The 20,268-nt window shown below is 40.5% G+C and overlaps 1 protein-coding gene across 2 annotated transcripts in view; it reads left to right on the top strand.

The window, feature by feature from the left end:
- The window catches only part of AMBRA1 (autophagy and beclin 1 regulator 1), a 130,776-nt gene that overhangs the window by 92,416 nt on the left and 18,092 nt on the right, over positions 1-20,268 (top strand). For both annotated transcript variants that reach the window (XM_088057496.1, XM_005522458.3), the window contains exon 15: positions 8,668-8,807. In XM_088057496.1, the coding sequence (XP_087913622.1) occupies positions 8,668-8,807 (140 nt within the window). The remainder of the gene's footprint in view (positions 1-8,667; positions 8,808-20,268) is intronic.

Here is a 20,268-nt window from a genome sequence, read left to right on the forward strand (position 1 = left end):
CTGCAAAGTTCACTTACTGGGTGAGCTATGCAAGCTCCTGCAGCCATAATCGACCAAGCCTAAAGTCTGAAAGCAAATACCCTGCACATCTGCTTCCCTGGGACACAAGTTAGTTTTATCTGAATCCTTGGTAACATGAAAATAAAATTGATTAGGAAAATATGAGGAGATGGCTTAATGCAACACATTACCTCCAGTGCTGAGAACAAGAATAGTGTACAAGAAAGTACCTGCATCTTCCTGTGCTGTTGAAGAATGTGTTGGTGTGGTCCCTTGGGTCTTCTTCTAAGAAAGATTAGACATCTTCAGATCAACAGGGTGATCTTCTGACAACTCCAAGTAGAACTGCAAATAATACGTCAAATTACTGCCCAAAGAAATTTTTCAGTCTTGGCAAAAGTCAAATGACAGATGTTTTTCAGGCTTTCAAAAGGCCATGCAAAGTCACAGACTGCAGGCACCTGCTGATACTAGGAAGAGGACATGGAAACAGAACCCTTTTTTGACTGAAATGGGAAATCCCTCCTTTTAATAGAGTGGAATTGTCTGGTTGAGACCAAGTACTTTATATTTTCTATGTATTGGCAGATTCTCTCAGGTATCTTGAGGAAAATAGATCATATCCAAAACCCATTTTGGTAAACACCGCTTATGTAAGTTGCTATAAAAAAGAGCTGTATTCAACATCACTGGAAAATGCAGCACAACCTTGGGGGTGCAGATGACATGAAGATTTGCTCAGATGTGCATATCTGAATATGGATGCAGAAATATGTAGGAATAGTATGTTGTAAGAGTTAGTTATATTGCTGTCTTGACCAATTCAGCTGTGTCTGCTTGAAGTCTGCTAAGACAGAGCTTAGAGGAAACTAAAAACTCATTAGAACCCTTCATAAAATACTGTGTTAATATCTCATGTGATGTTTAAACATGGGAGCAATGTCTGTTTTAGTAAACTGGTGTGAAGAAAAGGCAAATGACATCTCTTCAGGATGTTTTTACTTCATGGGATGTGAAACTGAGAGCCAAGACATTTTGTTTAATATAAGATCCAGTATTTGGAGAGCAGAGTTCTTGCAGTTCAGTTAAGGCCTTGAGCCTGTTTGCCACACAGTAGCTACTGTTAGCTTTGGTGCAGTTTGGTACCTAGTTTTAACGATATTTAAGAAATTATGGCAAACATCTGAGATTATTTATGTGCAGTGTCTTGCCAAGTCATTTAGGGGGAAGGGAAACAAAGTGAACTGTTACCAATTTGTATTGAACTGGACAGGGGCTGAGAAGAAATTGCTGTTTGCTATTGCATAAAATCTTTTTTCAGTACTTCTTCCTACTACCTTCCTTTGATTAAATTTGAACAAACTCTTTCCTCCAGTATTTATTCCTTCCAGACATCTAGGCAGCTGGATGACAGCCTCTTTTCACCTAGATGAGGATGCATGTAGCTCTGTCATCAACATATTGTTGACATTTGATCTTGTATGCCATTCTACTGAGGCTCAGCAGACAGAACAGAGTGGAATGGCAGCTGTGTGCAAATCCTTTGCTCTTGTCATTGGATTTTCAACACATTGTAGATGTTGCTGTTACAGTCTCAGCATGACATTTAATGAGGAATTCACAGATACTGCTTTTGGTTTGCAGAAAGTTAAGTGCAAAAATTAAAATGATTGCTGTTCACTATTGCCAGAGAAATGACCATATCTGTTAGATTGATGCAGCATTGAGAGCTGTTGGTGATTTCTGCAAGAGACTAGCAGTGGGATACAGTCCTGTTGGCACAGTTCTGTTTGCTTGTACATCTGCACTGAATATACATACACACACATGTATCTATCTTCTGTCACTCCAATCCCTTTGTCATTCCTGTTTCTCTCCTTTTATCTTTTCCAACCATATGCATGTGCAAATGAAAGGATAATTGTTTTGTTTAACTATTTCTTGCTTACTCAACCCTAGGTTTCAGATTCAGGTTTGGACTGAATCCCCCTAAGGGGGTTTTTGGAGCCATTATCCTGGTTTTACAGCCTTTGAAAGACAGGTAGTAAAATAATGAGGCGCTTCACTGCAAGTGTGTTATTTTCCTGAGTGAGAGCTTTGTCACCTAAGATGATCCATTTCTTCATAAGACCTTGTTCCAAATAGTTATTTTTAAATGTAATAGTTGCATGGCAGGCTTGTAAAATAAAGCACCAGCTGATAATGCAAAGAACTCACCTAAAGAAAGAAAGGATTAGGTGTGCTTTAATGAGACTTCTCTGAATTTGAAATACCAGCAAGAAATTATCCTGATCTACTAGGATAAACCAACAATCTTTTACATTTGCAGAAAGTTTCTCAGTCCATCCAACAGGAATTTCTGATGCTGGCCTGTTTTAGGAATTGGATCAACTGTCCACAGTTAAGGTTTCAGTTGTTGCTGAAAATTAAGAGTTGTCATTTAATTTGCTGTGGCTCAGAAAGAAAAGCTAAGATTTTCTGCATGGACAAGTGCAGAAAAAGGCAGAAAGAGGTTTGTTATATTGGTAAAGACTGAAGAAAAAATTTATATATAATCCTATTGCATCTGAGGAAGATAAATGGAGTTGAAAGAAATTTTATTTGTGCTGAGCACTGGACGATAAAATCCATTTGAGGATAGGACTGACAAATCCAAAAAGATAAGTGCATTATTTTTCACTTCTTAGATTTTAACAAAGATCTATTGGAAAGATGTGTATGTTGTTAGCAGGAATCAGATGTGGAGGAGGGGTTGAGCAGCATAGACCAGCCTACCTAACAGGGAGAGACTGGAAGCAAGAAAGCAAATCTTCTCCCCCACCTCATCATGGAAAATGGGTGCCTTTTACTTTGTATCTGCATCTAGACACAGAGACTCGCTCCTTCCAAAGGGGAGGCTTGCTATGTTTCAAAATGCTGGTATACATTGTCTTATGAATAAATGTATTCAGCAATCAGTCAGTTATCCCAAGGAGTGTCTGTTTTGCTTTGATTTTCTCTGCTTTAGACAAGCTAGACTTGAATTTTGCTGTAGAGGGTTCTGGAGTTTGTGACAGTGCAAGTCTTAAACCTGAATTTCATCATATTATGTGAAATTCATTAATAGGCAGCAAAGTAAAAAAATGTAATCTGAGCAAAAATATAGTACTATTTATTAAGGACATCAGATTAGAATGTCTTTTTCTTACTATACTTTTGGGCCTTCAAAAAACATGAACTAACTGAATGCATAATACAAGTCAGTGATGCAGGCTTACTGGCAAAGGACATGTGGTGTATTCAGTGGAGTTGTAGATGCTTTATAGAAACTTACCTGATGCCTTGGTGTCAGAGATAAACTAGTTAACATGTTTGCATTATAAAAATGTCGGGTAAGATATTTCAGTGGTAGCACACTCTTGGGAGAAGGCAAAAAAAGAAGATAATTAATTGATTTTACTGCTCTCTTGACAAGGTTCTTGCAATCAAAAAGAATGAAGTCAGATTTGCCCTGCTTATGCCTTCATGCTGTCACTGCATCTTACCTGCTGCTCTGGCAAATACAATTGGAGTTCATCATTTTCAAGCATTAGTTTTAATGCTCTTTGAGTAGTTTCAGACTGTATATAGGCCTTGCTTGGAGATGTACTTTCAGTGAACTTAATATGGTTTTGTGGATTGGCTGTGATTTTAGGGCTGCATCTGAGACATGTTTCACATACCTTAGAATGAGGCTAAATGAGGTATGAGGCACCTATGCTGGCCAGAGTCTCTGGTATAGCTGCAGTTGCATTGACAAAGCTGTGCAGCCTCATACCCATATGAAGAGCACTTTGTTTACCAATACAAACTTGGCATTTCTGGAGGTGAGAGGTACAATTATTGGTTGCCATTACAGTTATACTCATCCAGCAGAGATAAATGATCCTCTCCGAAGCTCTTCCTTGTCAGCCCAGATTAGAGTAGCTGTGAAACCATGTATTTTACCAGTGCTCAAAGAGGTTTCTATAGCGTTTAACATATCAGATATTTCTTTCCCTGTGTGTTTACATTGTCTTTCAGCCTTTGGTGACAGTGTTAATTCAGTTGAAAATTAATAATTATGTTTTAGGCTGGTGATTTACAAACCCACCTGATCTGCTTCAGGGATGGCAGGATCTCTTCATGTAAAGGAGACAACAACTGCACCTCCTCCCCAAGCAGTCTTTATCAAGGCTGATCTAATAGCCAGATTACTGCTTAGGCTAAGCAAAGGTAATGGCTTGAAATTTATTGGCATCTCAAAAGCAGATGGATCTAGTCAAGAGCAGAAGTGTCTCTATTGAATTAAAAAAGATAAAAAGCCAAGTTCCTGTTGAGTTTTCCTACCTGCTTGTGCCAAAACTTTCTCTTCTCCAGCTTCAAAACATGTTTGTTCTTTCTCGAGTGCCAGAGAGAAGAAAGGTCTCACTCTGCCAAACAAGTAGTGTTCAGCACTCCTCTGCTTTTCATTGCTCTCCTTAGAGGTGGGAAGGCCTTGAGCAAAGAGGTGGCTGTGCAGATGATGTGATGCCTCTGCTTTGGCCAGGCACAGCGCTGCTTGGATCAGGAGAGTGGTGCAGTGCTGTGGCCAGCTGGCAACAGAAGCACAGACTTGGGGCAGCCTGCTGCTGCTTTGATGATTGACAGGATCCTGGTGATTGCTCTGCCCAGCTTTTTAGTGTTGCCACATCTCAGAAATGTGGGGGGGAAGGTGGAATTTCAAGGGTGTTATTAAAAAGCAGCAGCTTCCCTAGTACAGAATGGGAGGGGAAGACAGAAGGACTAGCTCAATAACGACGATGTAGCAGAGACTTTTGGCAAAAAGTTTTCTTAACCCTCCAGGGCAGGTATAAATTAACTGTCTAGCTCTGTGCTTATGTATTGTGCCCTGGGCCTGTCAGCTTGACATTGAGGAAGAGATCATTGAGAAAGATTCCTTGAGGCTGTTGATTCTCATGTAGCCTCTCCTGGCACTCTGCCGTAAGTAAATACATAAATTCCTGGCTATGACAGGTGTGACAGTACTGATGTGAAGCAATGACAAGTTGGAGGGGAAGCAGCAGCAGTGGGCTTGAGGTGGCCTTTGCCCTCCAAATGCAGCTTGTTTGTTGAATAATTTGAGAGCCTACTTTTTTCCTTATCTTCATGCCTTTATAGCCCTACTTTCTTTGAGCTGTCTATTCCTACAGCTGTGAAGCGATGAAAGGAACTTCAGAGAGTTCAGTGCATGATGGACATGCCCACTCCTGTTGAGTGAGGATGGAGAAGACACACCAAAGAGATAAGTAGTTGCTTCTAGTACAATTTTTGGAAATAGAAAAGTGCAGACAAAAATTGCTCAAACAAATCTTTCCCCACACTTCATGATTACAGGGATTTAAATGGAAGCAACCAACTTGTTTCTTTAGTGAGTTGCTTACCCTTGGTACAAGTTGCCTTTTGTGTGGAAGTTTAGCTACCTAGACAGTTTTTGTTTTTCTAGAGGAAGGCTTTTTACCTTCCTGGCATCCTCTGAACTCAAGAAGAGATGGACTCCTTGAAATGACAGAGGACTGCTGGAATCCCCGGCAAAGTGTGGAGGGATCACCAGAGACAGTTTTCTACAAACATAAGTACAGGTCAATCAACTGTTCTGTGTAACTCAGGCTGGATCATGAGGTCCTAAAGGGAAGGAGTAGGACCTGTCATTTGTAGTGAAATGATATTTATATATCGCTGTTGTTGCAAGAAGAGAACAGCTTGCTATACTTTTGTTACCTCTTAGTGTTTAAGCTTCTGGAGGTATGTTCTGAACCTCACACTCCTCAGACTTCACAGTGTTTGTAGTCAGAGAAACATACCATTCAAAACTACTTCAGAAGAGCATCTGGACATAAAGGTAGCTCCAGCTTTGTAAAATGCTGATTGCCATGTCTAACGGTGTGGCTGTGCATTATTGAATTGGTAACAAGTTATTGAATTGGTAAGAGCAAGTTTGACATTGGTTATGGTGAAGAGCATGGAAGCTTTCTGTGACTGCTGATGGTGATTATGGGCTGATAATGTGTGGTGCAATATGATATCTCCTAACCAAAAGTGCTACACTATTAAAAATAAGCTCTCTGGAACTCTGATATATGGGCACCTTAAAGATCAATCACTGCACTTTTGTGACAGTGATTCTAACTGATTCCTGAACCCTTGCCCATCAACATGGCTCTTAAATATAGCCTGCAATTAATCTGTGGACCAGCACTAATGAAAAGAAACTGTTGAATTATCAACTTTATGCATTTGTATTGTTAATTTTAACAGTTTGAGGGTTGGCAGCAATCACTTGACCTAGAAGCTGGAGAGTTGTGTTTATGTAGGATTCCTGTAGTGACCTGAGTACTTTTCCTAGAAGTTCAGAATTACAAAGCCTGAACAATCTATAGCAAAGATGTATGGTCAGTCTGTGGTATGTTTTCAGGCTGGCTACTTTGGTTGAGACATCTCAGTAACATTTTATAAGATTTAACAATAGAAACAAGAAGACAAAACAAACAAAAAAAAAGAAAAAAATTAGCTGTGATCTATGGCAAATAATGCTTTCTGGCAGAGTTCTGACCTTCTTTGAAGAGAAGGACCTGCTGATGTTGAAGGAACTTGAATTTTTTTTTCCACTCTGTGTATAGAGTAGGGGGTCTTGCTAATGGATGCAATTGCAACAGACAGTCTGTATGACTGCATCAGATTGATTAGCTGGGTCCTGGTTACTGCTGCGAGTGGTGATTATGCCAGTACAGCTGCTTTCTCTTTTTATGTACTAATTACCACACGCACGGATGTCATCACCCTTAACACTGCATGGAGTTGTCCCATTAGCGTGGGAGTGGGAAGCAGCAGGGGAGGGGAGCTCTTCAGCGTGACAAGCTGTTTAGAATTGAATGGAGTGGAATGATGAAGCAACTATTCTAATGCAGAATTTTAAAGCTATCTTGTCTTTGATATTCAGCCCTCAGCCAGCACTTGCAGGTTGTCAAAACCAGACTCATGTCCTTGGAGGAGCGTTTTCCATGGAGTGCTGTTTATTTCAAAGCAGTAAAAGCAGTGAAGCTCAGCTGTAGCCAGCAAGTCTCCCTCCTTGGTTTGGCTGGTTATGGAGTGTGTGGGATAACAACTGTGCAAGCTGACCTGCCAGTTGGGAGAGCTTGCTACTAGCCGTGAGATGTGACAAAACCATTCTCAATAGAAGAGAAACTGTTTCTGACTTGCCAAAGAAGGATATGATAGAAGACCTTTGCAATCTTGAGAGATTCAGAACGCTTATTTTATGAATTTATGCTCCTGGTTCCAGCAGACCCCTCCCTTTTCCCTCTTTCCTCCTCCTCCAAATTCAATCTTCCCATCTGAGAGTGCACCCTAATCTCCATGGTAACAGGTGTTAACCATGGTACATCTGATTCTCCCCTTGCCCTTCCCTCTCTGCTGCCCCAGCAAGCAAGGCAGGGCAGGGGAACGGGACCAACATGACAGAGATGGGTAAGACCGTTTAGCTAAACCCCTAAAGACCTGTTCTTTCTGCTCTAATGCTGAACTTCTCTGAATACACTAACTGCTGAGTAATAGCCAAGGCAAAGAGTGACCAGCTTCTGCCATAGAGAGAAATGCTTTTTCCTCATCTAATGTGACCTCCTCAGAGGAACAGTTAAATTTGTTACTGTGATGGGAAATAATGTAGACATATTGTTTTGCTCTGACTTACTTTGTGTGCATATAGGATGGTCAGGATGAAGGTTCTGGGTACTAGCCATTGGAGGGCACACAGTTAAGTAATCCCTGACTCATGCTGCTCAAGTTAAATTGTCAAACAGACAAGATACGCAGTAGGCAACAGAGCTATGGAGTAAAATGGCCCCACTTTGTTATGATAGCTGATAAGTCCCATTCTAATGGCTTCTAATTATTTACCTCAAGTCATGTCAGCAGTGCAGTAGTTTTTGATTTGCATTCCCATCAACATTTATCCTGTTGTTCCAGCATACCATCTTTCCCTTCCCTGCTTACTGGTTCACCACCATCCCCTTTTCTGTGGAGTCTGGAGGAAAGGTTTTGTGATGGTTGGATGCTTGCCCATTAGAAAATCTAATGAAAACTTGTCTTTCATCTTGGATTTATCCCATTGAAAATCCAGATTCAAAGTCTATATTGCTTGCAGTGATGTCAGTTTATTAGCTAAATTTCTGCAGAAATTCTCCTAATGATTTGGTCTAGTAAATGTGGTATTTAGTCCTACCCCTCCGAAATCCTGATACTTTAACCCAGTACACTGAAGCATCTTGTCCCTGTCTATTCTAGGTAGCCAAACTGACTCATTACTGGTTTTTCTATTTCTCATGCTTTTGTTTTTATGACTTCCCTGTGTCATATTTTTGGGCTAAGTGGATTGTTGTCAGTATACCCAGTTTTGGTTGCTGGATGTTTCACAGCTGTGTGCCAGTCAGCCTATTAAAGATTTAAGGGCACACGTATGTGCATTTCTAGCAGCTGCTTGCTCTCACTGCTGATTTTAATGGTTTCTTGCAACATCCTGTAAAGTGACATGTCTCTATGGCCATCTGTGCTGCTGCAGGGACATTTGTTTGAGCCTCCTTGGCTCTCCTGTCTCGTATTGTCCTGTCAAGTAATCTCCTGTTATTGTTCCAGAGAGTTTTCAACGTTCTGTACCCAATGCCTGCCGACCAGAGAAGACATGTCAGCATAAACTCTGCTCGCTGGCTGCCTGAGCCAGGCCTGGGATTGGCATATGGCACCAACAAAGGGGACCTAGTGATTTGCCGACCAGAGTAAGTGCATGCTTTACGTGGAGACACTACATGGAGATGTGACTGCTTTCACCATTCTGTTCTCAGCGTAGTGGGGATAACATGGCTTTTCTTGTGCTTGAGGGATCCAAGAGAGATCTTTTGGACTGCCACAGTGTTTGCCCGAGTCTCTTACAATCAGTATTTGTTTTGGTGATGGTAAACTTCGGAGAGTGTTTGAAGTGCATCTCATTAGCTCGTGTTATTTCCCACGTCTTTCTAGTTTTTCTGGATCTTTTATTTCTTATATGATTGGTGGTGTGTCTTTCAGCCTCTCTGGATTTATAGACTTCTAAAGGTTTACAGTGACAGGAAATTTGAGTTAGTAATACGCTTGCTTTCCTCAGCTTTCAAGGACCTCTTGAAGACCACCAACCAGGTTGAAAGTTGCTGACCTAGAATTATCAAATACCTTTTACAGTAGTCAAGTGAGAGATTCTATAAACTGCAAAGATTTTTGTCATGATTATGAGCAAGCCAGTGAATTATTTTGATGTCCTCACTTACAGCCCAGTGGTGTGACAATTACATTTCAGTTCTCTTTAATTTGTATAGAGCTGTGAAAGGTGTAACTGCTGCCTTGTAAGCTTACAATTCAACACAAGCTAATTTAGTTGTGGTCTGACACAGATGATGACAGTGATACATACTGCTTTCAGTGTTCTTGGGGAGCATCTTCATCATACTTCATTGAAACCCTTCTCTCCATTGTGTTGTCCAAGTGTTCACATTTCTTTTATGCTGCAGGGACACTTCAGTTATTTCCTGGTACTAAACTACCTTGGTATTCTTTTGGGTTGTGCTTCACATGTTGAAGCTCCTTGGAACTTAAAAGCTGGCAGCTAGAAACTTTCAGCACTGCTGGTGGTCATACTTACATGCATTTGGACTCTATCTGTTGTGCCGTGATACCAGACATGTGGTACTTGAGAAGAGCCATATTATCAATTTAGAATCACTAGCTTAAGTCAGAATAAATATATACAATTGTAACAGTGACTAATTCAGCACAGCCTTCTGTGGTCTGTGGTTGGAATTCAGATTGGACCAGTTTTGGTAATACAGAATGGCAGTGCTTTTCAAACAGCCCTCTTGTTCTTCTGATCATAATTTTTCATCAAGGCCTTATTTAAACATGAAGTTCTACAAGATACTGTTATTGAATAAGCTATAATCACTCTCTTTCAGGGTAAGTGGCTTTCTTTAAGAACAGTTGCTGTATTTTCTAAGCAGAAGAATTATTCAAGAATAATGGCTCTTTTCTTGAACTTGAGAATTATTCGAAGTTATTTTCAGTATAGAAAAATGGTTAAGATTTAGTCTGCTGATTATGGTTCATGAGATGAACTTGGATGAGAACCCAGGGGAACAAAGTCTCCCTGAGGGTGGATTCTTTGATTGAATGCTGCAGAGTCAAACTTGATCTGGCTGTCATGGCTTCACACACCCCACATTACATTTCAACTCCAGTGCTTGCAGTACTCCAAAGCTGAGTGGCGTGTCTCTTCTTGGCACCTCACTAATTAAAGAGTCAATATGAACACTTTCATGGTATGTTATGGAAATAGAGTCAGCCTTTCTGCAACATTGGTGTAAAACCTTCTTAGCTCACTGTCTTAATTACGGACAATTCCAACAAAAATAGGTGTTTCTTATGTGAACATGAAACAAGGTGACTGTATAGGTGGGAGATTTATTAGGGGGGTTGTCAAAAATGCTTCAGCAGGTTGCCTGCTGGTGAATTGGAGTGATTGATGTTTCTGGTGATAATTGTAAACATCACATGGACTGGTGGGTTCTTTCTGGAGCAGGACACCTGATGTGTTCTGTTCTCAACTGCACCATTTTATAGACCAACAATACTCAAGAATGACTTGTAAACCTCAGCATGAAGGTGGAGATACTCACTGAGCTGTATAATTTGTATTGAGGCACTAACATCAGAACACAAAGGTGAGTGAGGCTTTATCAGAGTAGAAGTGGCCTGCAGCTGTGGCATCTGTTCAGATCTATTTGACAGATCCTTAGAGAAAGGAAAAATCCTGACATATGGTTGCCATCTCAGTAGTTCTTAGCTTAATAAACTTGGTTTGAGATTGGTATGTGTATTGACTTTAACTTGAGAAGTGAGGGAGAAAAATGAAAAATATTTGTGTGGCTTGCATACACAGTAATACAGTGGAAGAGAAATACTAAATGCAGGATTCAGCAATTGATAGAGTACTACTATATGGAGGATAGTCTAGCAAACAGCAGGAAAACACTGTACTGCTGAAACTCATCCCCCCCAAACTGTTGTAATTTGGCAAAGAAAACTGGTTCAGTAGCAAACAACAGAGATTATTATAATTCTCTGGGTCTTAATTCCCATATGCAATGGAGGCATTTGAAACCAAGTACTACAGGAATCATATAAACAGATTGAAATAGCAGCTGTTCCTCAAATAGAAGATTCAAATGAGTAGACTGGAAGTACAAGTTGACCAAAAAAATGAAAAAAAAAAGCATAACTTGAAGCTCCATGGACTCATGATGGGATGCTATGCAAGCAGTCCTCCCAGCGTTCAAAAGAAACACTAGTTAAAAATGGAAATGGCAAGGTCATATTATGTTTGCAGTCCATAATTGTAATCTCAGTACACAGCTTTATAAGGTATATTTTGAAGGTAAGTAAAATAAAAACCATGGAAAGTGGGATCAAATGCACTGTGATTCGGCTAAAGTGGAGTACAGTAGGTTGTGTATACCTGTCCTTAAGAATTTTATGGTTTTATTTCTAATTAAAGGGTCAGCCAAAGATTTGCTCTAAGTCTAATATATCTGTGGTTTAATAAGGCAGTTCCTGTATTGGAACTACAATAAATCTGATTAATTTCTAAAGAATTAGAACAAGATCAGGTAAAGAGAGGGTGAAGTCCTGGCTAAAGGAAAGAGCACAACCTTATTGACATCTGGACTCTGCCATAAAAGAGGTCATTTAACTTCTTTAAAAAAACAGTTCTGGAATTGGTTGATTAATACTATTTACACTAATGGCTGGTAAGGGTGCACTGAATAAATTTGCTGAGGATGTGACATCAGCTTTGTCATGCAGAGAAAAATCAAAGTATTGCAAAGGAATCAGATTGCTGTGAAAGTGACTGGAGCTATAGAAATGAGAACTTAACGGTACAAAGTGCACTTAGTGACTAATTACACTGAGTTCAGTAGATAAAATGACGGAGGAGGAGAAAGACCTGAGGTTTTGGTTGATTGTAGGTGATTAAGCCATCAATACATGAGTCTGTAAGAAAAAAATTAGTTCTAGGATGAGATACAAGATGCTTTACAGCAGAGATGGCAAAATATTAATATGGGTGGAGAAGAAGCTAGATATATAAGCTAGAATAGTTTAAAATTTGACTTCTAACTGGCACAGTAGCTTAGAGCACTTGATAGTGGAATCAGTGGAACATTTTATCTAAGAAAATTTGCAGTGTGGAGTCTTTATCAGGGCGAAAAAGGAAAGATAAGGAGGGGGTTTTATAGCCTTCCAATAAATATCTGACACGTGAGAACTATTTAAAAGTATATCACAGAATGGTTAAGGTTGAAAGGGACCATTGGAAGTCATCTAGTCCAACCTCTGGTCAAGCTGCATCCCTTAGAGCACATAATTCAAGATAGGACCAGATGGCTTTGTAATATCTCCAGGGATGGAGACAGTGAAATCTCACTGAGCAACCTGGTCCAGTGTGCAGTCACCTGGACAGTAAAGAAGTCCTTCCTCTTGTTTTGATGGAACTTTGTGTTCTGGTTTCTGCCCATTGCTTCTTGGCCTGTTGGTCAGCACTGTCAAGAGCCTGGCTCTTGACTCCCTCTCTTCAGTCCCTTAGTCATCAGTGCAGCCCTCCACTGTATCTGTTCCAGGAGCTCCATGTCTTTCTTGTTCTGAGAAGTCCAGGACTGGACACAGTGCTCCTGATTCAGCCTGATTCAGCCTCACCAGGGTAGAGGGGCAGGGCCACCTCCCTTGACCTGTCAAAGGGCTGTTAAAGCTCACACCCCAGGATTCCATTTGCCTTCTTGGCCACAAGGGAACTGCTGCCTCTTGGACAGTTCATCCGCCAAGATCCCCATGTGCTTCTCCACAGAGCTGCATTCCAGCAGGTTCCCAGGCTGACAACCTGCACATGCCTTTTTTGAATTTCAGTCAGTTCTTCTCTGCCCTGTCTTCTTTTGTTCCTATCGAGATCCTTCTGAATGGCAGCCCAGCACAAGGGGATATTGGCCATCCCAGCTTTGTGTCACCATTGAACTTGCTGAGGAGGCATCTGCCCATTCATCCAAGTCATTGATGAATAAATTAAACAGTACTGGGCTCAGTATTAACCCTTAGGGGACACCACTAGTTAAAGGCTTCCAGCTGGACTCTGTGCTGCTGATCAGGACCCTCTGAGACCTGTCATTGAGCCTCTTCAATCCACTACTCAATCCTCACATCCATCCTGCAGGTCCCATTTGCCTATCATGGGAGACGGTGTTACAAGGCTCGCTGAAGTCAAGGTAGACAACATCCACTGCTCTTTGCTCATCTTTCTAACCGGTATTCCCATTTTAGAAGGCAATCAGGTTGGCTAAGCATGATTTCCCTTTGTCCCATGAATCCATGCCTGACTATTCTGACACCTGTATTTCATATATATGAAAATATTTCAGCTGTTATCCAGGTGAGCTGCTTCAATACTGGGATAATGGGGCTAGCAGTTTGAAACTAGATACATAAATTATATATATAGATATGTTTTGTTAGAGAGCAAAGAGGTACAAATTGACTATAACTAGGTTGTGACTGAAAATTAGAGGAAGGTGGCAACCAGGTGATTTCTGCAATAGCCTGCACATTGTTTGGGTGGATTCAAAAGACTCAGCTGTTTGGAAATGCAGTTCGGCTTGCAAAGACAAGTGTATGACTTGAATACTCGTGACTGAGAGTGAGACTGAACTGCTGAGCCATGAGGCAGGTTCTGGTATTTTAAACCCAAGGTTCCCATTTTAACAGGTGTTGACAAGTTGGCTCTCAACGCTGTTGTGCTCTAGGGAGGTGAGAGCAGGTCTGTCTGACCTGGTAAAAACTTTGCGTGCTTTACCCTCTGAATCTGTCTTTGTGGAGTGGTCTGTGTGAAAGAACCCAGGGGATTGGATTCCTGTGCGACAGGAGCCCAGCTTTTAGCAATAACTTCCTCTGCAAGTGTCCAGCAGGAGAAACTATTTACTTTTCACAAGTGTGATCTTGGAGCTGGAGCAAGAGGACTCAGGTCTGTGGTTCACAGGCAGATCCTATTGATAAGAGAGTGCTGGCTCAGATGTGGCTTGGAAACAGGTTGCAGTCTATGAGGTTGTGACAGCCTTTTTCTTTTCCAAGGGTCTTGTAATTCACTCTCATCAAGGTTGCAAACTGGTAGACTTGCATGCATTTTAGATCATGAGTCTGCTGTCTGCTTGCACATGGCTTCGCATTAACACATGGTAATCTGTGCTTTTTGTATTTAAGATGAATTTGTGTTCAGTGCAAAAGTGTGGTATTGAAAGGCTCTGAGGCTGCCATGTTTTCAAGAGTGGGCACCACAGAGCTAAGTCTAGACACTAAATTGGTAACAGTGATATTCAGTGGAAGAGCCATGTCAGATATAAGCAGGAATCCATTTAGGCATACCACATGAGGTAGTGTGCTCCATTTAGGAAGAGAAGTGAACTACTATGTGTTACTCAGCCATGGCCTGGAGATCTGTCACGGGAAGTGATACAGAGCAGTGTGATTTAAATGATCTTGAGGTTTGCATCATGGAATGAAATCCTCAGTGTATGTCTTATATGGTAGAAGCACTTGTACTGAATTAAAAAGGAATTTGATTCTTAATGCTTATAACCTTTCCTATCCTGTCACATCCCAACGAGAGCTTTCCCCTTCAGAAACATCCCTGGTGGGGCATCTCAAACATGAACTGTCTTGCAAAACATAAGTGAGGCCAAAAGTGGTGAGGAGCAGACTGTCCTTTGCTGTCTTTGCTTCTGGAGGACCACCTTGGGAGAAAGGCAGGGGATGCAAATATCAATTGTTTGTTGTTTCAGCTTGAGTGTCCTCTCGCCTGTGCTCAGAAGCAGCTTCTGTAGGGGCTCACTGTTCACATGCTTTTGCAAATACTGTTCCAGAAACCTCACTGTTCTGAGAAAGCTTCAGGCTGTAGAAGCACCTTGTCTAAGGCTAGCTTTTTAATGCAGGCATCCAGAAGAGGAGGAAGGATTTCTTCAGCAGTCATATCCTCTGGTAATGGAATTCATATACCCCTGAAGATGCATCTGGTTCAGAGGCAGCATTCCTTAGATTTCTCTCATTGGGAAGTAGGTGTGGAGAGTCTCAAACTGATTCAGTGCTATTCATTTTGCATATTTTAATTCTTTGGGGTGAGATCTGCCTCTAACATGGAATTATTCCAGGAAAATTATCTTTATGATAAATTCCTATGCTTTGCAAGAGATCACTGCATTTATCTGTCTGTGCCAATCTTTTTATTTTTTTCTTCTGTGAGAATGGCATATCCTCCCATCTACTGATGGGGACAATGTGTCTACATGTAGTTATCAGCATTGGTAAAGAGATGGTAATCTATGCAACTGCCTGGCACATCATGTCTTGCCTCTGGCTGGCTCCATTCCTCAGGCTCTGCAGCCTCCAGCTATGATGCCCCCAGCAGTATAAGCTACATCCTTTGCCTCTTAAGAATAGCTTCTGGAGGATGGAGTAAACAAGGAGACAGAAGGAGGAGCTGTCTTCCTTCATGTGTAACCAAGGGATGTTAGCAACCCCTGCATGGGGAATGTTCTCACAACTGTTAACTGGGCTAGCTGGAGATACTATTTATGTCTGAGTCCTCCCTGCAAATGGCCTTTTGAAAGGCAGCATCTGCACGGCGTCTTTAACAAGGAAATGAATGCGTGTGCTGGACTTCTGCTGCCTGTTAAACATATGATACATTGAATTGTCTAAATGAGGATAAAAGATGCTTTTGATTGATAAAAGGACTGAAAAGGAGGAAAGATGGCAAATTTCACAGTGTAGATGCATCCTGCAAGCATACATTGGGATTTTGTTATTCATGAATTTAAGAAAAAAACTAAATTAATTGTTTCCAAATTCTGCAGGGAAGTCTAGGTAGCTTCAGTGCCAAGAGGCTCGGTCATTGCAGTTGCACAAGTAGAGAGCCGATGTGGAGGCTTGAAACAGTATTTCAATTTTGCTACCATTTTTTATTCTTTTTCCCTTTTGTCTATGTGAATGGGATATCCAGGATGACTGATGGCATTAAGTGAAAGTTGCCCTCATAAAATTCCACTTAATATATCTATGATTCCTAAAGATAAATTTTGAAAGCTGCTTTAAGTCTTCAGTTATTAGCAAGTTCGTTTCCCTTACCGAATTTAAGATACACTGTAGCACGGACTACTTAGTGACATTTGTTTTTCATCATGAGAAAGGGAACTTGGTACAGAGCTTTGTGTTAAGAAGTCGTAGCCTGGTATTTACCAGTTTGTGTACTGCATCACTGGCCATCTGCAGGTCCTAACTAGTTCTCAGTTTCAGTAGCACTCTTTGTAAGAGCACAGCCATGTGCTGTAAAAACAGTTACCAAATGCTTCACTTACATCTATTCAGATCACACCTGCCACCTTTTCTTCCTGTACTTTTTTTCTAATTCTGTCTTCAAAAGCAGTTACATTTCATGCAAGCAATTATTTTACTAACTGCCTACTGCATGTGGCTCACTCATTGTTTCAATATATCTTCTTTTTTCTATTTGTTATATTACTCTCTTTAAGGATAAAAGTTACACTTAGAAGACAATAATAGTTTTAAGTATGGCTTTCTTTTTGAAGAATGCTGCTAAGTTGACTTTTTTGCCCTTTTGTCATTTCTTCTTTTTCTTTGTAACATATTAAACAGGTGCGAATGACTCAAAAAAGTTAACTTTTTAAAAAAAGCTTCTAAATGAGTGCAACTAGCTGCTATGTCTGGCATATTTCTTACTCCCTAATTACACAAGTACCCTTGGATATTTTATAATTGGAAACTTCAGAGAAGAAAGTTCAATATCTTGTCCACTTTGAAACATCATTGATTTTTGTTGTTAGCCTCACAAACGAATAGACCTTTTTTCATTCTAATACCATTTTCCTCATGTTTATTTTTAGAATGTCTTTTCCCTCTCTTGCAGCATGAGTTCTCCGGCTGTCTTATAACCTTTCTTTTCTCCACGGATCTATACTAGACCTTCCTTGTTCACTTGTTTACTTCCTTGGCTTTCCAATAAGATTTTCTTTAATTTTCCAATTTTTAATCCATATTATTTATGGAGTTATATTTGGTGTCCCTTATGCATGTTTTTTCCAGGAGGACTCTACTAATGAATCCAGCTAGCAAATAAAACCAATTTTTTTTTTCATTTTTTCCCCTATTTTAAGTCCTTCTGCAAATGGTCTTAACTTCTTGTCTACAAATTGTGAGTAATTGTAATAATAATTGCAATTTGGGGCTCTTGATGACTTTTTTTCCTTTTTTTACCTTTTTTTTTGGAGGTGGTTTCCCTTGTATGCAAAACATAATACTTTTTAGTTGGATAATTTCAAAGCTCCTAAAGATTAAAAATATAAACCCTGCTTGCCCTTTGGATCTCACTGAGATTTGACCAAACCAAGATCTTTGTTCTGGAGCTTGGCAGCTTTGTGTGTGCACATTCCAATGTTCTATTAAAAATAAGCATTTGCTATGCTTGCTAATTTTAAACATTTATTTTTACATTGCTGTCTCCTGTTCTAGATGCATTTTCCTGGTTTAGTTTGCCAGTGTAATATCTACAAAACAAGCCTATTTCATCAATGTTAGTTTCTGCTAAAACAGTTATGAATGTTCAAATATGACTAAAGAGTGACTTTGGCTCTGAACAGTTGTAGCAGTTTAAGATGTTTTAAGGCCTTAGAAGGCGTAAGCAATTTGCACTCCCCCAAAGATTCCTAACATCCTAAATTGTCTAAGCCGCTGGAAGAGCTGATAGATCATAAACAGCCTAAGATATTCTGAGGGTTCAAAGCTTATTTGGAGTATAGTCTGCCTGTAATCACTTTAAGCAATTAACAAGCCTTTAGGTTTTTAGAGGACTTAAGCAAGTCATCCATCTTTAGAGCTGCCTGTATAATGATATCAAGCTGAATTGTGCTTGTTTGAAGGCCTTTAAGCTGTGTGTTCTGGAATCTGTTACTTACCTTCCAGAGGTGTCCCTACCTGATGCTTGGTGTGGTTGGAGCCAGATAGCAAAGGATACCATGGCATACTGGCAAGATTTAGTGAGAAGAAAATCAGTGCAAATTCAGGAAATTCTTATTTGATCTATTTCTGCCTTGTCTATTCCAAGCTATTTGGCCTGGGTGCTGTACTCTTTAACTCATGAACATGATGCAAGTTACAGCTTCCTATGTCATGCTGTATGTAAACACAGTGTGTTTACATTACAGTACTGTAAAAATTCCTGAGGTATTTTTAAAAACTGTTCTGGTGTTTTGGGAGAAGAATGAAGGCTGTCTGAGAGGGACTTTTCTTGTCCTTATTCTCAACATAGGTTTTTCTGTGCAGCCTTGCATTCCTTAAGGGCAGCACTCTCAACCTCAGTATTTGTACTTGAGTCCCAAAATAATCAAATATCCACACTTTCATACTAAATTGTTTTCTTTCTGCTCTGTCATTGTCTTGGTGTTTAATTTCCATTTGTTACTCCTGTTGAACGTGTCGGAAGACTGATTCTTAACTGAAGACTTCTCCCATGGAGTATAAGACAAATTCCTCTTAATGCTTTCTGGTGGTGTGTCATCCATTTCAAATTATTTTATCTGCTTATCTTCTACATGCAATCTGTAGGTAGGTTGCAAATGCTGACTCCTGGAAGTCGCTTAGTTTTTAGCTATAGTGGTCCTGTGGATCAGAAGAAACTATTCTGTTTTGGTTCTTATTGTATTAATCTCTGTTTTCCTTCACTCCCTCTTCTTTCTCTCTGAAGTATCTACCAGTATAGCTGACTAATTACTCTCTTCCTTAGCTGAGATACCAAAATTTTGCTCAGGGAAGATGGCTGTTAGAGGTGTGCCTTCTAAATATCCACTGGCCACAAGATCATGAACTGGATCCAGCCTTAGGTATCCACTGGTAGGCAAAACAAACTTTGTATGTGCTTAAATTGCTGAGACAGAAGAGCTACTAAATTAGCTACTGGTGCCACCAGCTTTATAAGGCTGACCTCATAAATTGTGTGAGTTTGAATACAGCATTTTCAAAAATCCCAACATTTAATCTAGCTGGCAGGACTGCACAATCAAATGAACAGGACCAGTCGTCTCACAAGGTGTTCCAAGCTGAGTTGGCACCCTCCCCAGGGCAGGCACACAGCTACCAGCTGCACCAAGCTGCTTGCTGTCCTGCTTCTGCAGCACCTTGGACAATTCAAATTGGTGTCAGGGTATGTTTCTATATAGTTGCTGGTTTTCACACAGGCAAAACTTTCAGGATTTTGAAAAATTAGTGGGTTATATCAATGTGAGGAATAAAAATGAGGCTGCTCTTAGATGCATAATTTATCTCAATGTGATGAACAGGATGATGTCATGCATCATATAAATATCTGTGGTTGTCAATCATAATCTGCAGATCTTGTGTTCCCTGAATTCCTGTATTCAATCTCGTGCCCTTCCCCTTGCTAGGGGAGAAACTAATGAAGCTGCCACCTCTTCTTGGTCAAAGGGAGTTACTGCCCTGCAGAATTACTCCAGAAATCCTGTTTGCTGGTTCCATACAGTTTGCACCGCAGCCAGTTTTCACTTGGATTTGTCTCTGCACGTGGTTCATCGCCTGCACAGAAAGCTAAATATTTATGAAGTAGGGCGTTAGAAATTATTGTTTTCCTATCCAGGCAGCTGCTGGGAGTGCCAAACTTCGCCTTGTACTAACAATACCGTTGCCTAGCTAATCATGGGAGCTAGGGATGGGCTTGCTGTGCTGATCATCACCGTGCTGGCAGAAGAGATAATGAGCTGCTGACAAGGATGCATCTGGAATCTAGCCAGTATTGCATTGCACTGCACGAGATACTGTGTGCTGCTTCTTCTTTCCCAAACCAGGACAATAGATTCCTGTTCCTTAGCATACTGTCACCTTGCTCTCTTGTAGCTTCAAGAGAAGCTGTATCAAGGTTTCCTTGATACAGTTTGAATGGCTTAGGAGTGACAAGTTTACACAAAGGGAAGAAAGCATGTCTTGGGAAATTCAAATCCTTTGTAAATTAATCTGGTTTTGTATGCTTGCATTTAGTGATCTTGAATGGACGGTATATTTGAGAAATCAGCTTTAAGGAGTATTTTCTTT

Source organism: Pseudopodoces humilis, chromosome 7 (assembly GCF_049639895.1).
Source record: "Pseudopodoces humilis isolate 2021_Gansu_Grassland_sample_001 chromosome 7, ASM4963989v1, whole genome shotgun sequence".
NCBI classification, from domain to species: domain Eukaryota; kingdom Metazoa; phylum Chordata; class Aves; order Passeriformes; family Paridae; genus Pseudopodoces; species Pseudopodoces humilis.